The sequence below is a fragment of the Erithacus rubecula genome, assembly GCF_903797595.1.
Source record: "Erithacus rubecula genome assembly, chromosome: 1".
Taxonomy (NCBI): Eukaryota; Metazoa; Chordata; class Aves; order Passeriformes; family Muscicapidae; genus Erithacus; species Erithacus rubecula.
The window spans coordinates 20,133,790-20,157,244 of NC_136658.1; the positions used below are offsets into that span (position 1 = coordinate 20,133,790).

Here is a 23,455-nt window from a genome sequence, read left to right on the forward strand (position 1 = left end):
GACTGTAAGGTGTGTAGTAGGAAAGTGAACAGAGCAGGTCTTCTCAGAAGCTCTTCTGATGCAGACACAAAATTCATGTAATTAATAATCATGTAGGATTTGACAGAAGCTTTAACTGAAGTTACTACATTTGCATGTTTATAGTAGTTCCTACAGCAGCAATCTTTGGTTCTATCAGGAATTTTAAACATAAATCCCAAAGGAAGAGGAGGATTCAAGTACAGTACAAGTGCTGCAAGTGCATCCAGGTCAAATTTGCTTGCAGGTACAGGCACTTTGATAAGCAGCCAGGCAGAGCACCATATCTTAGTCACCAAGGACTGGCTTTTGTGACGCCAGACAGTGCAAGGCGAAAAATGCCATAAGGCATTTAATGATTATAGAAGCCATTGGCAAATTCTCTTCAGTTAGGGTCAGAGAAAAAAGCCTTTTTTGGGTTATACATTAAAGAAAAAAAAATCATGCCACTTGCTTTCATCAAAAGCCTGACAAGAAAGAATGTGGTATTTTATAACTTAATTTACTGGAGACTTATGAATCTAATTCACCTTCGTAAAGGAGAAGAACAAATACCTTTTAGGGAAAAGGATGTTTCAAAAGATTCTGATGCATCAAAGGAAAAACATACACATAACTACTCATTATTTTAAGTCATACTCCCTTCTCTTTGCCCCCCTCCAAGCCCCTCCATTTATTGCATGGAAGACAGCTGCTTCCTTTGTTACCAGAAAGCCCAAAACATCTTTGAAATTAGTCTCATAGGCAAATCCCTATGGTATGACTCAGTGGGTGTGGTTGAGTTTTTAACAGGTTTCAGCCAGCATTACTCTTCACTTACATAGACATTGCTTATGATACTGTCCAAAAAAGAGGAAGTGAAGACAGATATCAAGAGGAAAAGTAATTTTTAGCATAGAACACAGAATGTGATTATGTGTTCACATGTAAGTAAGAACATGGTACACATGACAGGCCAAAACAGGGACCAACTCTGCCAGGACTGGGACCAATCTTCCTACCCAACAGTAAATTCAGTCCATTACAGATATCCAACTTCCAATTACCTTGCAGAATGCAAGATGGATATTTGGGAGATAAAACTGTTTTCATGAAAGCCAGTTTAAGTGAATCTAATGACTATAAATATATGCACAAATATATATACAGGGCCACAATGGTCCTTTCCTCCAATCTTCATTAATAAAAACCGTACATTTTACAGGGCAGAAAGTGGCTGCTGAAGTCTGGATGCCTCGGCGATATCTGAATCCACAAACAATTCCATGTGTGTTCACCCCAAGGAGGAAGTCATGCTATTAGACTGGCAATTAGTATAGCTGAGGCAGACAAATAATCAAGATTGAACCTTGCTCTGCCACAGTAATCTTTTCCCTTTACCCTCAAGCTGTATTTTTGCTAATAAGACTGTTCTTTACTAGAAGAACAAATGGACTACATCATCAATATCCCTCCTTTGTCTCCCCAGATATTTTATCTTCAGCCTTGCTCAAGTGTAAATCACCTTTTAAAGATTGGTTAGTTAGTTACTTGTTTAAGCTGTAGTCAAATTTTCCTAACAAGACAATCGCTTATTTTTTTCATTTTTTAAAATCTTCCTCCAGCTTGAGGAAATATAACCATTCATAGCTATAAAAAAGTCCTCTACAAAGGTCTCAAGTGAATTTAAATGGAAGGGGAAAAAATAAAAAATGCACACTTTTAGGAATCAGCTTCTAGAATTAGGCTTCTAATACAAAAATTGATTTCAGTTTCTAACATACATGAAAGTGATCTCATGGAAGGAAATTAGAGGAATCATGGAGAAAAAAATCCCACCTCTTACTGCAGCATCTGTACTGGAATGGAAGTGATTTATTTATATTACACACAGAGATTTTTATTAAAAAGGCTGGTAATGGAACATTTTATTTTAATGCATCAAGTCGATAAAAGATTAGTTACAGAAATTGTGTATGATGTTGTAGAAGTCACATGGATGGGTTATTTAAAAAAAGATTTAATAATTAGAGGAACACATCTCTTATTTTAGTTACATCGTAAAGTGCCTTGTGTAGTCATACTCTATCGTTGGAATGACCGCCTGTACAAATTTCAAGAAAATAAGAAGGTACCTGAGTTTCTTATTAAGGAAAATGTACAATAGCTAGAAATCCTGCAAAAGCAGAAATCACATTCAATGGTCTGCTCAGCAGTATTTCTTGCAAATAGGAAAATAACACCTATGTACTTTAGAGTTAAGAGACTGGGAGAATAATATTGCAGAATTCCAATAATGACATCCAATGCTTGACCAAAAACAGACCTTCCTGGTTTAAGTTAATGCAGGGAACCTGGAGTTACTTTCAATATATCTTGCAGACACCATAGAAACATTACCAACTCCATTTACATGCTTAGTATTTGTTAACAAACACCAAGGTGAATTGTACCCAGCAAGGCTAATCCCTAGTTACTTTCCTGTAGTTGCATGGAAAGCAGGTTCCTCTCCTTACTGTTTCAGGGGCTCAGAAAAAGAAATCAGCTCCTATTCTGAGACATCCTTTGAAAGATCTCCTGCATATTCACAAGGGAAAGTACACAGATTAGCTTTACCAAGCTGAACAGTCTGCCTTTGCAGAGAAGAGTTCCCATGTCTACTTCACCTGCAAATGCATGTTGGGCCTGAATTTGCAGTCTGGATTATATTGAATAATTACAATCTAAAGTCTCTGTCCATGTGGGAAAGAGACAGGGAACTGAAAAATTAATAGAAATAATTATTTTCAACTGACAATTAAGTTACACTGGTACTGGATGTAAGTAAACTCAACTGTTTTGACATAACTGTCTCACAGGCCATTTCTTCACAAATGGAAGATAAACGCAAATAAGTAAAGAAATGTTAAAAATGCCCCAATTTGTTAGGTGACTAAAAAAAAGAGAAAAAACCAAAAAAAAACAAAACAAGCAAACAAAAAAAAACTACTTGCAAGTATTGAGGACTAGGAAGCCTGAACAACCGTGACAGACAAGTTATTTCCCAGTTCTGTTCCAGCTGCTTGTTGCACAAATTAAGCAAGTCTCAACTCATACATTAAATGAGGATTTTACTGATTCAGGATCTTTAGCTGCTCAGTGTTTCCTGCTTATTTGCCTTACAGCAGCAAAGAAAACTATTTTGAAAGGATACACTTGCTTTTATCATGGAGGTTGCTCTAGTCAGGTAAAGTATACTATTGATTACTATAAAACATAACTATGATCACTCAGCTTCCTGAAAGAAAATTCTAATTGTGAGGCATGTCAGAGTGGTTTAAGTGATTTTCATTTCTTTTTGTCAGCAAAGTTATTTTACCAAGATACTGCTCACATGCAAAATAGAGAATAGTGGGACCTCAGCAACTTTCAGAAATTATTTTCAGATGAAAAATCTAATACAAAAGTTGCTCTGCTAAACAGTGGTTACACTCTGAATGGAGCCTCTGAACCTTTAGTTTCACTCTTATACACTGTCACGTCTGTTTCATTCTCACAGCTACCTCCATTGCACCCTTACAAACAAGGGCTGGATCCTGTCCCTTCAAACCTACCTGCTTTCCCCATTGCTCCTGTTGTACATCACTGCATGTTCCCCCCAAAACTTAATGGAGTCTGTTTGCACAAAGGAGCTCATCCCAGAACTCCAGCAAGTGCTACCCCAAGCAGCTGTTCACTGCTTTCATGCACAATTGTCTTTCAGCTTATGAACCTTGAAGTAATAGACATCACTGTGTAATAATGAAAAAGGATACATATGAACTCCAAGTTCTCCTCCACCTTCTGCAACAGTCTCGATTATTTTCTTCATAACTTCTGCATGCCTGAAAAACAGATCAGAAACAAAATATTTTAAGGAAGAGGCAACTCCCTCTTCATCAGCAAGAATAGGTTTTGTGCAAATTAAATAATTTTGGACCATTAGCTTCAGAAGCAAGAAGAGGAAATTTTCAGTTTACTGAGAAAGTAAAATAGCAACAGTAGCTGAAAATTAACATTAAGTGGTGACTGTAACATTATTTAACAGTTCCTCACATTCCCAGAGAAAGCAAAAAATGTTATATGCTACAATGTAGACTGAGTGCAATGAGACTGAATGCATACTGCTTGACCCCAATGTAGCTTTTAATTGCTAAATGCCAAAAAAGCCCCCAGTTAAGTCCCCAGAAGGCAATACTGACCAGCAGCCAGCCACCAGAAGTTCCCAGATGTCCCCTGAAGATGATATCAAGAAACTGCTGCAACATTTTTAGCTGCCTCTGACTTGTAAAGCTTAAAGAGGTTCAAAACACTAAAACAATTCAAAATTTTCCAGGAAAGGCAGATTAAATCAACTCCGCATCAATACAGAACTATTGTTCCAGGACTGGTTTAGGGTCTAGAAACTTTCTCTGTTGGTAACTTGGGTTCTATGGCAAATAAACAGTTTCTATGCTAGTTTCTTCTTTCTTGTAACTGTTATTGTAAAGCACTACAGGGAAAGATAAGCATTTCCTCAGGTCACCGAGCTTTTACATTCTCATCAGTGACATCCCAGACTTACTATGAACCACACAATATTTGTGTACAAAGCCAGTTCTGGGAATGCAACACAAAATTAAAGAATAGACAGGGCTGGAAGAAACTGGTCATCATCTGGTATAAAACCCTCATTTCTCAACAAGCAGTCAATTAGAACAGATCTGTCAGGACCTTATCTGCTGTAGTTTGGAATAACCTTAATCATAAAGACTTCAAATCTTTTAATGATCAGTAACAATTTGGAAGTAATGTTCTTGTGTTCAAGGCAGTTCTTCTATCTCATAAATTAAGGGATGAAGAACATATCAAATCAGAGGGGAGAACTACTGTATGTTAAATTGTATTTCATTTAAGTATCTTTAACACAAACTCCCAGGTTGTATAACAAATCTTACTTTTATTTACACTTCAACTTTGTTTTAAATAGATGATTCTGTAGGTACCTACATAACACAGGGCTATGGGCATCTGTCTACACAGCACTGCACATTAGTGAGCAGAAGTAGTTTAAAATACCCATCCCAAAACAACCAAAGTACCAGCTGGGAACAAGGATGAGTGGGAAGCAGACTTTGCATAACTTTCTGACCATTCCTTGATACCAGTACGTCAATCTAAATAGCTGACCAGCAACTGGCATTTAGTAGTTACCTACAAGTTAATCATGCTGCCAGCAACTGCAAATAAGGAAGGAAGCTGTTGCAAAGTTACCAAGACACAAAGCAAACAGGAACATGCAAGTCTGGGGAAATATTAAAGGTCAGCATTTGTCATTTAATGTTGGTCTTTGCAAGTCAATTAACCCTCAGAGCTGATTCCAATTCTGGATCCCCCACGATGGCCTGCAGAACACATGCCATTTCAGGTGCCAAGGCCAGCTGCTTCTCTGGAACCTGGCCACTGCCAAAACTTAAGTTCTGACCTTATGCGTAACTGTGGATGATTTTCTTTACTGGTGCAAAATAGAGGTCACCATGCAGCCATTAGAAGTCTTTAATAGCATACTGGCTCAACTTCATATATCTTAATGACATTTGCTCTTTTCTGTATTCTAAGAACTACTCAGGTACCTCAAGTTCTAAAATGGCCACAGAGTAACGGTCATTCTCGCTGTCATACAGTTACTCAAGAAAAGCTTTAAAGGGGCTTTATAAACTTTGTAAAGTTTGTTTCCTGTTTTCAGTCTCCTTCTGTAAGAAAACTTGGAGGAATAAATACAAAATATATAAATACACTACAACAAAAATAAATAACTTTTGAAGAAAAGTAAGCTAAAATATCTTACTACCTAGAAATGTTTCCCTGCAGATATTTAGAGGAGATTAGAAGCAAAAAGATTTCGGAAGCCTATCATTATTTATTCTGAGATGGAGAAAAATAAGTCCTTGGAATCAGTGCAAGTAATTATGATTTAATATGTGTTTAGTAGTTAACTTGTTTGATAGTCCCTTCGTAACACCCACAGAAAAAAAAGAGAATCATTACTAAAGCAGTTTGCAGCAATTAATGAGGAAGTTGACTGTGTTCCTTCCAGTACTACAAAAATGCTGACAAGGACTACAACTTACAGAAAAGCTGTAAAATGAACTTTTTCACTAACTACTCAAAATAGAAGCCACCTCAAACAGCTGACAGTGGAATCTGACTGCCATTTCTTTCCTTTCTCTAATGCCTGATGATACTCACGTCACAAGAAAAATGTTTGGAATCATACAAATATCCTACATTGCACAATTTCTGTAACATGATGGGAAACAACAGCAGCAGACATAACTAAACACTCAAAAAGAACTCATAGTTCCTAGCAGAATTTTAAAAAAAGCAACAGTTTGGCTATTAGTTTTTATCCAGAAGCCCAGACCTCCTTAGCTGTTAGCCTCACCAATTTGAAAAAAACAGAACAGTGGAGAGTAAGAAAATGTACTTAAAAACTCCATCTTAGATATGCTATTAGCCTCCTTCTTCACAGCCTCAACATTACCATTTAAACTCTTTCCAGCGTTATGCAGCTACAGATCTCACTTTTTGAGAAGGGTTACAGTTTTTTCCACTTTTAAGATCAGCAATAAACCTCTCTCACTTCACTATTAATCATCTCTTTCATGCTTAACGCTGAAAGAAGTCTCATGGTGCAAACCATTCCTTCAAGCTAAGTGTAGATTACGTAACAAAGGAACAGGCACTTCACCAGGTGCAGAGGAAGAAGTGAAAACATGACCATAGGGCTCTCACCTGTGAAGAGACTCAACCCAAATTCACAGATTAGTAGTGCACTACTAGCACCTCTGCAGAGTAATAGCTAAAATTAAAATTAAGTAGATGACATTGCAGTCACAGCCCACAGCATAAACCCCACAATTCTACCTATTCAGTGGGGGGTGTCATGCCCAAACATCTCTGCATCTTTGTTTGTTCTGAGTGCCCTCCAAATATGCACCAACAGGAGCTTCTTACCAATTTACTAGCAAGGCTTTCAGCAAACATGAAGTAAATTAAATTTTGGCTTCAGGATTTTTTTCCTCCTTTTCTCCTATTAATCATCCTCCCAGTCAGTCTGTTAAGACCTCCTGCATCCCTCCCACTACACACTCCTTCAAGAACACTAGTTGCACAAAAAACCTGCATCCATTTTTTGTCAAAAATCCTTCAGACAGCAAACAGTAATGCAGTCAAAGTCACTAACAGGTTGAGATTAAAAGTGGTATGTTCATACAAGGCAAAAGAACACCTTACTGGATCAAACCAAAGATCTAGTGGTTCAGCTTGCTATCTTATTGCACATGCTCAGTAAACAGGTTGGAACAAGAACCTCATAAATGTTCTGTCCAAAGCACCACTGATTTCCAGCAGTATGCTGGAAATTATCCAGCGACTTTCTTATTCTGAACCCTTCTAGTAACTAAACTTTTAATAACCTTGACAAATTTTTATTTCATTAACATACTATTGCTTAAATAAGTAGTTTAGTTAGGTGGTGTGTGCAGAAATTAATCTGACACTCAGCTAGTGACGTGGATATCCAAAGTGTTTAAGTCAAAGGAAAAAAAAACCTTAAATGGGCAATCTGAACTCCAAATTTTTTCTTTTAAACATATGCAATCACACAAAGAGTATCTTTTCCTAAAAGATAAAAAACCAAACTTGTATCTCTAGGAACTTCATAGTTTCAAGAGGAATTATACTGTTTCAGATACTGGCTCTGTATCACTGAGACACCTAAAAGGATGTTAGGACCTACATCTAGGACAATATGCACCTTTCAAAGACCTAGAAAAAATATCTGTGCAGCAAGTCAAACCACAGGCTCCCTATGTCTTGGGGGAGAAATGTGGAAAATGGAACAGAAAATACCCAAAAAACCAAGCGTGTTTTGTAGCTGTGCTCAACGAATATTTTGACGTGATGTGTAGAATCTTTATTTATCAGTTCAAAATTTAGAGGTGAGAAGGAGGTAGTTAACATAAAATAAGAAACTGCTATTTAATGTTCAAGCAGCTTTTTCTGCTGTCAAAGTATACCCTGTACTTCCATCCTCCTCAAAAAGTAGACAAAAGGATAAAAGTTTATTTTATGGAGTTCTGGTAGTCTGCCATCTTCTGGACCAAAACCAGCACAATAGGGAAACTGAGTTAAAAAAAGCAAGTTGATCAGAGAAGATAGTAATAACTGCAGAACACACTTGCTGCAGTGAGCACTGGAATGAATTCAGAGAATTGCTGATCCCTTCCTTTCATACTGCCTCAGAAGCTAATAGACCACCACAGCAGCCAGTTGTAGAAATACGTCCAGAAAACCTGAACAAAATTCTTAACAAGTGTCTCGTATCTGCAGGCTGTGTCAGACCAGAAACAAAAACTTACCTGCAGGGATGAACTGAGCACATGGGAGGTGGAGGAAGATGAGGATGGTTTTCAATGGTCACTGTTTTCTTAACGTGATCTTGACTAATATCTTCATACATATGCTCTACTGTTAAAGGCTGCCGCTGCTATAGAGGAATAAGGAACATGGTAACAAAAGTGTTACTAACAAAGAATCCTGCTTCTTTTTAACATCAGTGACAGATAATGCCCCCAAAATTACAAGCATTTACATTACAAAAGTTCTGAAGGTACAATGAAAAAAATGTGTTAATAACCATATGATATAGAAATGGAACTGCATAGATTTTCCTTTGAGTGATGAAGTGAGTGCATATGACAACCAACTAGGTTCCCACCTTGGTATTTGAGCAGTGGGCCCTACCCAATTTTAACTCGAGAAACCTAGTAAATCAAAGCGAAGAACTATTTATATATTCCTTTTCTTCTGAAGGTGATGAAAACACATACCTGCTTACTTGACTGAGTTTACTGGGGTAATAACCAGTTTTACAGTGCTAAAAAACACACCAGCACCTTCCTTCAAAATGTGCTCAGTTATCATGTGCAGTTTTCAGTGAAATTGTTCCAACTTGCTGCAAATACAATAGAAGTCCTGCCTACAAGCCTATTTTGTTTCACAGTTCTCAGCAATTTTTCCTTTAAATTTGTATTGTGAATAAGCAACATAATAGCCTTTCTATTTGACACAGTGAGTCCAATTTCACAGAAGTAGGAAAAAAACTCCAACATAGATATACCTCATCATATCCAAATAACCACAGCCTTGGAGTTTGGTAATATTTGTCATAAGTGATGTAGAGGTCATAGGTTCTAGTCTGTAGAATAGCATCTTCCCCTCCAACATCAATTTTAGTTTTGTTAGCTTCGACAATCTGTCTTGTGTCAAGTGTTGCCTGATTAAAAGGCAAAAATAACAAGATTAGTATAATCTTTCTTGGGATCCCCCCCTTTCCCATCCTAAGTAGTCATGTGAAACCAAAAGACTTTTAATAATGCTCTTAAGTGGGCACAAAAACCCCCAACATATGTTTCATTTTTATTTCTAAATTAGGAGTATCAGTTTCTCCCCCAACAGGTATTTTTGGGTGTTTTTATGGTGGTTTTCTTTACTTTTCAAAAAAGGTTCAATTTCTTAAGGAAGTAGGCAGCTATGTTGTTACACCCCCTACCTTCTTTCACAAATAACAGACAATTCCAAAGAAATTCAGAAGGCAAAGGTCTCAGTTTGTGCAGGTTCATTAAGAGCTTGGCATAGTATAAATATTGAGGTTGTTTTCACTCATAAAAGTCAGATGGATTGGTGTAATCTACTGAACCTACAGGCCATCCATCCTCCCTGTGTAAGGCCCAAGAACCACCACTGCTTTTTTTAACTTCTCACGAATACAGTGCTATGTGTACAAGCAGAGCAGAAAGGATAAGCAAAACCAAGGAAAATTTCTGTAGGCAAAATCTTTGAGGACCCAAGGGTTCAAGTTAGTGCAGTAGATTGGCAGAAGACAAATCCATAGGAATCCAAGCTCAGTAACCCTACTACTCATAAACTTGTTATTTCATGCATTTGTTATTATTATTTTTACTTTGCTTGTGCTTATATGTAACAGGCAAGATAAAGAACTGTTCACTCACATCATCTGTCTCCAATAGCCCACTTTCTTCATACTCTGAAAAGAAGACCCATGAAATTATGTGTTCAGCTTGTAGCCAGTCATTATATTTGTCATTCATAAACAATACTTTAAATAAATCTATACATATCTAAAGAAGTTTTATTCAGGCAAACTTCCCAATTCCCAAAGCAGACTATCTCTTTTTAAACACAAATTTGACCAAGACTACAGTAAGTAGGTGAGGAGCAATATTTCAGTAATTTTATTTAGGCAGATTAAGTGTAGGTACAAAACTGGAAGAAAACTATGCTAAATCCCTAATTTATACTTTCTTAGATCTGTTCTGCTACACAATTTTCCAATCATTAACATTCACTCAGGCTTTTGGCACACAAGTTAAACATGCATTAATAAAACCATACAGAAGACACTAAAGACCACAGGCCTACTGAAATTTTTCAGCATGAATTCCTTGCAAAGAATGAGTGATGTTTTAGAGTGTACTGCTTTAGTTGGAGACCTGAAATATGTCCCGCCCAATTTAAAGGAAATACCTTCCATGTCTGCAGCTTCTCCTTCATCTTCCTCATCATCATCTTCACAAGATGCTGAACACTCTGGTATTTTTATATTATCCTTTAGAAGTTGAAATGAAAATACTGATTTAATGACTATTACATCTACATAGCCTAACAGACCCAAAAAATTTAAGGTGTTAAGTCCAGTCAACACATTCTGTGAGCCAGAAAGATAATTTCTGAAGTATTAAGAATTACACTGGACAAAAATATTTGCTTAATAACTCATCCTAGGTTCAAACCTCTAGTATGACATTAAAAATCCATTTAACACGTTCTCCTTTGACTTGGCAATCTGAAATTATTATATTCCTAAACAAAGAAAAATGACTACGTTAAACAATCCATCTATCCAAGATCCATCTATCTCAAATGAAAAGCAATGACTAAACAGCTAAGACTAAACATGCAGGTTAACATTTTTTTAACTTCTAACCCACAGCCAACTGTGCAGCAGTTATCATAAAATATCTCAAGGAAGGGACCCATAAGGATGATTGAGTCCAATGTCCTTCTCTTTGTGGGACTACATAAAACTCTATCATATGACTAAAGTGTCACCCAGTTTCACACACTATGAGCCCTGTCCAGTTCCAGAACTGTTTTAAAACACAAGAGAGTCACAGAAGGTATCACATATTGATATAATTCTGCAAGGAAACAGTCCAACAGAAACAAATACAGCACAAGCCCATAGTCAACTTTTGGGCCTTGCATAACATTAGAATCCAATGAACAACTCCAATGAAATTCAAAGAAAGTAAAGGTCTCAATTTACAGAGATTTCATAAAAGATTTTAGGAGAATAATCCAAATAACTACTACAGTTAGAAGTTCCTTTAATTCTGAGCACCAGGTGGCTGATTTAATTTAAAAAACCCAAACCACCAAAACCAATAAGAAACGAAGTTACAAAGTGCATTGTCAAACAGAACATCAGCAGGTAAGAGCTGTCCTCGACTGGGCCTACAAGCAAGCAAGTTTTTCTACATAGAAGAGAAACTAAATCCAATGCAAAACACACAACAGCAGCTACAAATCACAGTAATATTCTGAAAGTATTGTGTTTTGCAGGAAAAGTGATCAACTTTAGTTATTCCTTGAGTATTTCTTCCATCCTCATGTTACTGACTTGTAAAAAAGCAGTATTTTTATTATACTCATCAAAGTAATTTGGAAGACCAGCATTTCACAGCTCATCAAATCAATAGCATTTTGAGCTAGAATTAAAATTGAGTTTAGAATTATGCAATGGCATCGAGCAGCTCATTTTCTTTCCCCCTAGTTTTTAGAAACCAAAGCTTCTTGAATGGTTTAAGCTCTCACAGCACACAGAATTCCCTTTACAAACTCACATTTAGGAGTATTTTGTGTCTCTTTTTTTTTTTCCACGTTTCTTAACATGTATACACTTAAACAGGTAAATTTCTTCTAAACCAAAGGACATAAACCTGTCAAACTGGACCAATCCGTTAGAAGTCTGCTTGCTGCAGTTGAAGATCACAAAGAAATACTTTACATGTCCACATGACTTTTCCACATAAAAATTTCTTAACACTAATGTCTTGAACACAAATGTGTGGTATAAGTGTAAAGAGAATTTCATTTTCAGTTTGTAGAAGCCTGGCACAGGAGCACACTGGCTAAAGACATTTCAAATAGAGAAGTGCCTCAGTAAATGCACCAATAAGGAGATGCACATGCTTAGATTAATATCACAGGCCCTGAGGGTCAATGTTTTACATCTGCAAAACAATTAGTGATGAAATATAATTTAATCTTTCACAGGGAGTATTAGATTGCCACTGATACAAATACTATTACCTTCAGGTAATAAAGCAACAGAAAAATTCAGAAACAAGTACCTTACTGTCTAGTGTGATCTCCTTAACTGCTTCTGTTGCGCCCACTATACCTGTAAATTGAACAAGAAGTTTGTGTTAAAAAAGCTTGGCTCTTGGTTAGAGAATAGCATAGAAAGAGCTTGCAAGGATTTCAGAAAGCAGTGTCTCATCATTCCAAATCACATCTCACAACAACCTTGATATGTAAGAGGATGTTCATTTGGTATTTGGACAAGATCAGTCCTGGACATCCCTAAGCAAACCATACCAGTAACAACAGAGCACCACAGCTCAAATACGCCATATCTTAAAAAATCCATGATGGAACTCTCCAAATTTGGACTCTTATTTTAAGGTATTTTTGCACAAAAATGAGTTCAGGCACTCACATCACAATAGTAAAACTCAACTTCATGAAAAAGGCAATAATTTGTGAATATTTCTGAGCTTCCTGAATGCAATGAAAACAAAATGTAGCAGAGCACTCAATGCTTTTAGCTGAGGGGAAGTGGGGGTATAAAACCACCCCAAATCATAGTAATGTCCACTCTTGAGTTCCTCTCCATTAGCTTTCTAGTTTTGTTGCAGTTCTCACACAGTACCTTTTGGGATACGTGCCAAGATTCTGCTTTGACAGAGTACATTTATCTGATTAATTCCTCAGCTGTGGAAACAGATTTTATCTTATCTGACAGCACTTAGAGACCTGGCAGGGTTTAGTCAGGGTGTTACAGCTGTGCTGTACTGTATGGTGCCCAACCCAGCCAAGTCTAAAAGTAAAAACCTGGCAGAGGAGTCTATTCACAGAAGGGATGGATACTGTACACTTTATTCAAGGACATGACAAAGTTATTTCAAATTATTTCTTTGGTGTGGAGGCATTTGATTATGAACAATGATGTCTTTAAGAACTGCCAATGATGAAAAATGTGTCTACAGAAAAAAAAAAGCATCATCTCCAACCCTTTTTCTCCCCACCCTAGCAAACTATTCAAAGACCTTTCTACACATTACAGCAAGAAAAGTTTACACCAAAGAAAGTAAAAACTGAGAGGACTACTTTTGGAAATGGTGAAGAAAACATAATTGAAGGACAGTATTGTATTAACACATAATAGAACATCAAGAAACAGACAAAAACTAATATAATTGCCAATCAGAAAAAAAAACCAGAAGTATTTGTGTGACCCTGTGTTAGAAAAGCCACCCCAATAGGTTTATATAAGCAGTATTTTTTAGATTGCTTTTGTACACACAAGCTCATTTAAGGGCTTATTGTAAAAAAGGACCATATCCCACACTCATCTCTGTACTTAACATCTTTCTTTTTAGTAGAGCATCCATAATTTAAACTAACATCCTCTTCACAGGATTTCCTTACTAAGGAATGAGTCACTACACAGCTCATATCTTAAAATAACTTCCTAGAACTTTAGTAAGAGAATACTTAAATAATTGCCATAATCTCTGAAAAAGAGCTTGTTTCAAGCATATACAGCCACACAGTTAAACTTCATGTACCAATCAGGTGGGCAGCTGACAATGCAACTTTTTTCCTCCAGACTATAAACTAGTACATAGACATGTATATATAAGAAAGACTTTACTTTCTAAGAGTGGAAACTGAAAACCAGATTACCATATGCAAAGCCTGAACCAAGACCTTGAATACCTGCATTGTGAAAAGTGTCCACCCATCCCCCATCACCATCATCTTCTTCTATAATTGCCTCCTGCTCATCTGAGTACTCCATCTGCTTACACCTTTTATAGCATGGCACTACAAAAGTGGGAAAACAAAAAGAATACAGTCAGACATTCTTATATAAAACCAGACTGGAGCATGATATTGTCCTACAAGGCCTTCTTAAATGTGGCAATCTTTCATATATCCCTATTTAAGGAGTCCTAAGGCTGCATTTCAAATGCAAAAATATGAACTTAAAAAAAATATACTGATGTGCTGTACCAGATATTTTACTTCATGCACAATATGACTGCTGTAGCCTTAGAAATTCATCTTTCTATTAAGCATTAGAGCAGTTTCATCCAATCTCCTAAGGATTAGAAAATAATTAATTTTTCTTTTGCTAACAACTGGAGAGAACCTGTAAGTTTTCTTCACACTGGTAAACAACTAAGGACAACTCTGCTATCTTCATTAGTTTTTCCAACTCGTTTGGCTTTAGAATTCTGCATCAGCTATTTATGCAATAGATTAAATATGGTTAATTAAAATTTAACATCTAGAAGTTTAGAAAGTCAGAATTCACATTATATTAAGAATAACTTCTGTCATATGCATTACTGAGCCATTCAAATAGAGATTTAGACTATGTTTTCAGAAAATAGTCAAAGAAAGACTGAATATCTGATTAAGGCAAAGCAGGCATTTTCCAACAGCGCAAACAAGGACTATGTACAAAACGCTCCTTCCTTTTCTATTATCGTGGAGAAAACCAAATCTGCTGCATGAAGTGCAGCATTTGAAAACTGCTCTTTAACCTTTCAGAGCGTGACTAAAGAGGTGTGAAAGTCAAAGTGAAGTCATCCAAAGACTTCCAAACTGAGGTCTGTAGGATGGCTCTCAGACTCAACTACAGCCCACAACTTTAACTAAGGTGGGAGGCCAATGAGACACCAGCAGCAGGAAACACGTTATTTTGGAATGTGTTCGAGAAGGATCAGAGCAACAAGGAACCTCAGTAGTGACTGGAAAAGAAACAAAGCAGATCGACTGGCCATGAAATCATGAGGCCCATATCAGGAAAACATCCAACACTACTGCAGTAATTTTCACATGCTAGTGCACTGCAAGACTCCAAAAGCCAGTAAGGAAAATCCAAGCATATGATACAACCCTTTGCAGGCAAAAATCTCCCCAGGCTTTCTTAGTGCAAACGCTTCATCTAATAGCTTTGACACATTTTGATATAAAGATCTTTTGAATTTCCCCATAGTTGTGCCAAAATGCTATCCTTCATATCCATTAAAAAGGCAGTCACCATACATATTGCATAAACACAACTGTGAAGCTGGTAAAAAATTAATTCAAGATAGTATTTGTATGATTCTAATTGACACAGACATGGACATTAACTACATATTTGAATTAGAAGTATCGGTGTCACTGAAAAACATTTTGAAAACTCTTTAATAGCCTGAGTTTGCAAAGAAAAGAGGAAAATAAACATGTTTTCATTTTAGACTGAACATGAGTTGAAGCAAAGACAGACAAAGAGGCCAGTAATGTTTAAAGTCCATTTATACTTCATCAAGGCAAGTTTTATGTCTTGTACACAGCTCTACCATAAAGTGATCTATTCCTTAATATTGCAAAGCCAGAGCATCTGAAGTATGAGGTATTTGCTTCCCCTAGCAATACAATTGGTAGAGTTGACAGTGCAGTCAACCATGCTGTCAATTCTAAGAACTTTTATTTAAATTTCAGCCTTACCATTTTTAGTTACCAAAAACTGTTTGTCTGTTGGCAGGTAAGCTTTGACTTTTAGTTCTTCTCCTGAAGCCCTGTAAAATGAAGAGTACCATTTGAGAATTTGATTTGAGAATTTGCAAACAAAAGAACTCTTCTATTTTCATATTGTGTCAGGAACATTTTATAGAATCCGCAGAATTGGTTTGCTATGACTTTTCGCTATATACATTTGGTATGGCATTAGAAAGCTTGGGCACCTCTAACTGCTCTGAGATCAGAACCATTTTATTCCTCAAAAACTGCTTTCACCTTGAGATGGCCAAGCAAAGATGACAGAATAATCTACTCTGTATAAAATTTCCTAGGATCAGCAACAACAAAGTAGTAAATGCCCAAAGAAAGCGACTTCAGAAAAGCAAGAAATATACCACTATAAATACAAAACCTGTCCATAGTCACTAGTGCATAAGTACTCTTAATCTCACATTACTCAAGCATTTGTTTCAACTTCAGTGGTTTTTGGTTTGAAATAAGAGTAACATTCCAAATAACCCATTCCAAACTGCTGCCAGACTCACCATGTTTTCTTTGAAGGAGGCAGCAAAGGGGCACAGAAACTGTTTAAAACATAGTAACTTTTCCTTCAGCAATGCAAGTCCCAGTACAGAGCCAAGACCCTGATGATACCAGCTGCATAGATGATGCTCATTTAGGAGCAGATTAGTTTCACAATGCAAGACACCAGTAAAATATAAGGAAGACACCAGTAAAACATAAGGAAGCACCTTATTTGCACCCTTACTGTACACAAAACAGAAGGGATTTCCAAGGGCAATCATTGCACAAAGTGAACTGCTGTGGGCTAACTTGAGTACATTTATTAACAAATGCATGTCAAAATACACAGTTTACAACTACTGCCTAGTAATTCCAGTTGCACATGGTTTAATCACCAAGACAAACCCAGGGAGACATGCTGCTACTGCAGCTAAGCTCTAAAAAGCATTCACAGTATCTAACAGATTATTTCTCTTAAAACTTTAGAAAAAAACCCCCCAAAAATGCCAAGCAGATCCTCATCTCAGCTACTGCCATACAGCAATTAGTAAGCCCTGCCTGACTTAAATATAGAGCCATCATAAAAGTTTTACTGGAAAAGTAAAATGAGAAATGAGAAGACATGAGACAACTGAGAAGAAATGAGACAACTGTACGGCTAAATCCAATGGACACACACCAAAGCACAGGTAGGAATGCTAGTTTTCTACAATTCTTTCAATTTTACTTACCATTGCCAAGTAGGACAGTGGTGAACTAAGTGATCTCCAGCTGCAACAAACTGTTAAGGCAGGAAAAAGAAATTACTGTTAAATATGGCTGAAGGAAATAATCTCCAATTTTTTCTCAGCATTAGTGTTTCAGTTCCACATTCCTTTGATCAATTAACTGTGTACTTAACAAATGTTTCAATCAGCTGGGTGCTTTATTTTAACCCCATTTCTCAGTTAACCATGAAAATGCAAAGATTAAACCAACTTAATTTGAAATGCCTACTAAGCACCATAGCATATTCACCATTTCAAAAGCTGTGATACTACCTGACAGTCTAGTAAGAACCAGAAAAGTATCTGGACCTAGTAAGACTGTTTACTTTGTAATAAAGAAATTAATTTAATTATTATTTTATTAATTATTATTAATTTTATTTACCGCTATTCAAACTTTTACAAAGACAACAAAGAGCCTAATATTAAAAAAAATGTTTCTCTTTTTTTGTTCATAACAATTTTGGAGTAAGAAAAGCGAGACCATCAATCTGCTGAATCAGTGAGAACTGCAACAAAGAAATAAACAGCACAGATTCTATATAATGACCAGCACTATAATAGTCAATCACTGATGTTAACTAAAAATGGATTGACACTTAATACGCTAAAAATCTTACCGGTAACTTTGTTTAGAAGAAATAGTTTTTAAAAATATACACTCTACTTGTTCCTAGTATCAAAGATGAAGCCTTTTATAAAATTGCCATTACTATCTCAAAGTGATACTGTCATGTTAAATTTGCCAGCAATGTCGCACTAGACTTGCGTACAAACCCAAAATTCACAAAGTCTAACCCTCTAGGCTTGTGTTTTGTACACATACATTGAGGAAGGCAAGCCTGCACACAAGGGATTTCTGTGAGTTTTGCAGCAGTTCCTTTGGAATATGCACAGCTATGAAGGTGCACAGCCATTGCTACAGGTGCTTTCTTGTCCTGAGGTGCCAGCTTACAGCAGCAGCCTCCCCAGCTGCCCAGAAGCTGCTGCAGTGTGACATAACAGGCTCGCGGCGGGTCACAGCCATTTCCTCACGGCGTCCTCCAAAGGGAGGCGGATCAGCGCAGCAGCAAACACCACAGTGTGCACTGCACATGGATTAACAGGCTTAATCTCTGCAAAAGTGCTTCCCTTTCATCTATTTTCAACAGAAGCCTCTAGCAAAACTGAATCCTTTAAAAAAACCCGGAAAACTCTCTCAAATACACGGGAAAATTTTAAAGCTCATTATCTCTTACACAATAAACACAAATGAAACTCCAGAATTATTTAAAATCTGTTTAAGGAATTGGAACTCTGTTTGTGACAGCAATGTTGAAATACATTACTAAAGATAAAAAAACAGTGTAATTTGTGGGTCTGACAGATACACAGCCCTAAAACAGCACTTGAAATTTCATCTACTTTTTTTTCACCTTAGGCAGCAAAACTGTCCAGCTGGTTTCACTTTCTGTTTCTCAAGCACTGATGCTACCTCATATCTGAATCAGTACTGCAAAATGGAAGGAGATAAATTTCAGGACATCTTATTTCTAGTCCTGAAGAGAATGATTTTAAGAATTTCCCTGTATTTACATACATAATTAAAACAGGTGTTATCTTTTGGAGGTATTCACTAGTAAGAACTCATGACATGCAAGAATTTTTTAAATTAAATCAAGTACACACATAAGTGAAAAGAGGGAGTAGGTGTTGAGTTTGATTAATGAGTCATCTTTAGTCTTAATTTATTCATTCTCAGAGGCAATCCACAGGAACCCCACAAAAATCTATACACCAATTAGTGTCTCAGACTAAAATACAGCTTAAATTACTTTAGCAACCATCCTTATACAAAGACTCTCAAAGGGCCAATCAGCAGATCCACGCTCCAGCTTCATTTAAATTTATCAAAAATTTAAGCTTGCTGTATAACCAGTACCCTTGACTACTGTTTTGAAGTATCCAAATTATTCATTCCAGCAGTATCTCACTTGACACAGAGAACACAGACTACTCAATTTCATAGTGGTGTTTAAATGCTGCAAACTGTTTAATGGAAGAGTGTAGTTCTTGTTATGCTCTATAGAAGGTGCCTTTTCTTACAATACTACTGCAAATTCTTCTCCAATAAATCACGAAGGGATTAAGTATTGCTAGAACATTTGTCTAGACTTTCTCTGTTATTCTAGTTTATACACAATAAAGATCATGTATTATTGCTTAACATATATGAATATTTATAGACACACATACGCATGGTTATCAGAACAGAGCACCATGTTGTTAAGCCTGTTTTTCTGTGTGGCACTTCTGTATCAGAGGGAGAGAATGAGTGTTTGCTTGCCAGACAACATAGCAGAAAAATACATATCAGGAAAAATACTTCTGTCCATATTATTTACCTGCATCAGTCATCATTTGTTCCATTTTTTTCCATCTCATCGTTACTTTTTTTTTCCCCCCACTGTTTTTCTTTTGTTCTACCTACCAGTCTTAACACTGTTTTATTATGCCTCTGTAAAGAAAGTGTTTACAGATCAGTAGCACTTCAATATGAGAAAAAGTGCAATGGAGAAATTAAAATAGCATAATACAGTCAGTGTTCCTACTAATCCAGAAAAAAATCGTGTTTGTTGCTCTTTGCACTGGATTTCTTACAAAAATACATTTGCTTGGCAGCAATTCAAAATACAACCAGCCGAAAGCAGCCTATATAGAAGATGGAAAAATAATAATCATACTTGGTGTGGACAAATATATGTAATGATCTTCACAGAGCCTTGGAAGGAACCACAACAGAGGCAAGCAAAGACTGTTCCAAAGATAAAAGCTCCCCTTTGAGTTGATCAGAGGAAAGACTTTAAAAATCAATATATTCCTGCATCAGTCCTGAACTCCCATGACAAATGGAGCTGTTGACCCAGCTTCTTTACAATCTTTTCACAGCATAATAGAAGAAAGAAGCATCCCACATTCAGATGCCTAATGCTATCTCAGGAGAAATTATGTTGATCTACTTAAATATGCAGAGTATAAAAGACCAGTTAGAAATTTCACTTTGTGAAATTTCAAGAAGTAATAATTGACAAATACATGATCTGTTTAACATGTTCATCTTGCACTAAAAAAAAAAAAAAAAAAAAAGCATCATTACTTAAAAAAAAAAAATAAGTTTCTAAATACTTACTTCTTCAGGTGTAATTACTCCAGTTTCTTTAAACTTGGACTCCTGCAAGAAAAAAAAGTATAGAAATTTTGAGAATTGCTGACAAATCAACACATTACACTTTACTGGAAGGATAAACATCTTCTATACTTTCGTTTTGCAACTTCTTCTCTCCAAAGATCCAAGAATCAGCCTGGAGGCAACTTCTGCCACAACTGATAGGCATCGTAGAAAATAAGGAAGTAAGGCTCCCAAAAATTACTTGTCACACAATATGAGATATTATGAAAAACAATCACCTATATAAAATATTTTTTTTTTTTTTGCTGCTTCCAATTACAGCAATAATAAAGAAAAGATGACGGGCACTCAGTATTACATTTGCCAGTAAGAAACAGAAAATCAGCTGGAATCAGTGATTCTAAATGTCAAGGACTCCAGAGTTCTAGGCATTGAACAGCACTGCACTGCATCAATATGAGGTTTTTCAGCTAAGAAAAGTCATGAATGAAAGACCAAAACAAGTTTTCTCTGGGGTAGAAAAAGTTAAATACAAAGACTTAGTAATACATCCTCTTTTAATGTCCATTTCTGTGTCTTCATCATGCACCCCAAGGAAACAGTTTTTGCATATGGTAGTGAGGAGTTTTGTGGAAAGAATAGATGGCAAACAGATGCCAGATCTATTCTGAATGGAGAAATTAAGTACTTTGGCATTAAAGGCAACATTTATGAAGCTTAAGGATAACATGTCTTGTAATATATTCAAATCTAGACTAAGTGCATTATTTTTTGATTTTTGGTTGTTTATTTAGAAAAGCCTCAAGTACCAAGACATCCTATCAGAACTATCTAAAACTGCCCTATGAAAAAAGAACACAATTTTAACCATGGCATAGCTGACTTCATGCCCTAGAGAACCTATTTTTTTTCCTATCAAGAATAAAAGCAACAACTGAAAATGTCTTGCTTCCAGCCACAACTTCACCATATTCACTCAAGTCATAAAACACTGAAGAAAAGCAGCCCCAGCAAAACTTGGTTGTTCTTGTTCCTTTCCCAAATGTGTGCTATCATCTGAGCTACAGAAAATGAAAGAACACTTGTTTCATATGGTACTGATTACTGTCTTTCTGCCCCAGTTCTAAGAAAGATACACTTAAGAACAAGATAGGAAAAATAGCAGCTGTACAAACATTGTAACATTATTACATGCTAGCTGACTGAAATCAAAGTAATTTTAATCGCTATATGACTCAAAATCCTCAATAACACATTGTGCAAAATCACAGTGGAGACAACTTACTGATTCCCATCAAAATGAACCATAAGCAGCAGGGAACATGCTTAAACTTGTCTCTCTGGAACTACAGAAAAAAAACCCATGTAAAATATCCATCCTCTGTTCCTTGAGTCTAAATAGTTGATTTTTCCATCTAAGTAAATTCTTCAATTGTGAGAGACACAGGTTTAGTTTCTGGCAAAATTAACCATGTTGGAGTATTTATTTCCCCCTTGTAAAGGGAACATATACAAATAGCATCTGCACCTTCCATATCTGAAAGGTTCTACTCCTGCCTGCTCCCAATAATCCATCTGGACACAAATAATGAATTTGTCCACTATTACACCAGCTGTGCAACAACAACTGTACATCTTAAACAACTCACTTCACCTTGCCATGCCACAACTTCACTGCAACCCATACATTTCACATTGGTGGGCAATTCCAGGAAGGTCCATTATCAAAACCAGAACATCCCACATACCATAGAGAGACAAGTTCAATTAATAATTGACCATCACTGCAATCTCCCCAGAGATGTAAGCTGCAGGGTGCAAAGCATATTAGAGGTCAAACCATAAAGCCACAGGCAAGAAACTTGTCAGAAAAAACTGCTTTTTTGAAAGCATGCAGAAGTATCAAAATCAGTAATGAAAAAACTACTGCCAAGCTAAGCACTCGTATACAAAGCTGTGGTTTACATAAAAATTGTTTGCAAATAAAGAGTCAGAGAATGGGATGTAGTCTAACAACTGCTGAAAACTCTAATTTGTTTCTGCCTAAATATGCACTGACAGGAACTATAACAGATGTGCTGCCACCTTTATAATGAGTCAACGGCTCATTTCTGCTATTCTCAGCTACTTTGGTGCACAGAGACTTGTATTAAAATTGTAATTCTGACACAGGAATAAGCAGTGCTAGGTAAAACTCGCTCACATAACAAACGTGTGGCAAATTTTGGTTTCTTGGTTTGGATTTTTTTTAATGACAGCTGAAAAAGTTGCCCTTTACCCAAAATAATCATTGCAACGCAATTCTTGAAACCAGGCTCAAGCCCGTCTATACGTTCAGATTTCAATTCCCGGACATACAACCAGGTAAAAGTTTCGTGACTTTAACAGAAAACGGCATCAACACTTATGTCACTCCTCGAGAAGCAGGAGCAGCAACACCTGATCTTCGAAGGGCCCGCCCCTCCCAGGTGGATCTCCCCCTCCCTGCGGGATGTGAGCGCCGGCTGGGGTTCCCGCATCCCCTCCAGCCCAGCGCGGGGTGAGGGCCGACGGCTATGCCAGCACGGCGCCCTTCGAGACCCGCAGCTCCTCGGGCCCGGCCGCCAAGGGCACCGACACCGGGCAAGCGGAGCGGCTCCCGGGGCTCGGCAGGGAAGCGCGCCCGCAGGCGGGGGCGGCCATGGGTGTCCCTCCTCCCATCTCGGCCCCCGCGCAGGACCGGCACCTTGAGCACGGGCGTGAGGTACTCGGCAACCTCCAAGGCCTTCCCCTTCACCGTGTTGATGACGTTCTGCATTGCGGCGGACAGACGGACGGGCGGACAGACGGACAGCGGCCACCCCCCCCCCCCTCCGCCCTCGGCACGGCGCTCCCGCGGCCGCCCCTCACGTTTGCCCCGCCCCTCACGTTCGCCCCGCCCCACCGTCGCACGCGCGTGACGACACACGGTGCGCGCGCGCAAGGCGGAAAATCGGGGAGGGGCAGGGCCGCTGCTCTCGCGGCCGCCGGGGGGCGCGCGCGAGCTGGAGAGGGGGCGGAGCTCCCGAGTTCC

At 37.6% G+C, this 23,455-nt stretch overlaps 1 protein-coding gene across 2 annotated transcripts; it reads right to left on the minus strand.

The window, feature by feature from the left end:
* Positions 1-1,852: 1,852 nt before the first annotated feature.
* Positions 1,853-23,340, minus strand: ATG3 (autophagy related 3). Of its 2 annotated transcripts, XM_079331209.1 has the most exons (12): positions 23,129-23,340; positions 20,404-20,445; positions 17,199-17,248; positions 15,931-16,001; positions 14,146-14,253; positions 12,495-12,544; positions 10,606-10,687; positions 10,071-10,105; positions 9,179-9,334; positions 8,418-8,545; positions 3,792-3,860; positions 1,853-2,132 (listed from the first exon to the last, which is right to left on the minus strand). In XM_079331209.1, exons 1-12 carry the CDS (start codon positions 23,198-23,200, stop codon positions 2,051-2,053), a joined length of 945 nt encoding a protein of 314 aa, XP_079187335.1. In that variant the 5' UTR covers positions 23,201-23,340; the 3' UTR covers positions 1,853-2,050. The 2 variants fall into 2 exon arrangements, with proteins under 2 accessions (XP_079187335.1, XP_079187336.1); XM_079331210.1 differs by lacking the exon at positions 14,146-14,253 and having other exon boundaries at positions 23,129-23,302.
* Between the last annotated feature and the right edge of the window lie 115 nt (positions 23,341-23,455).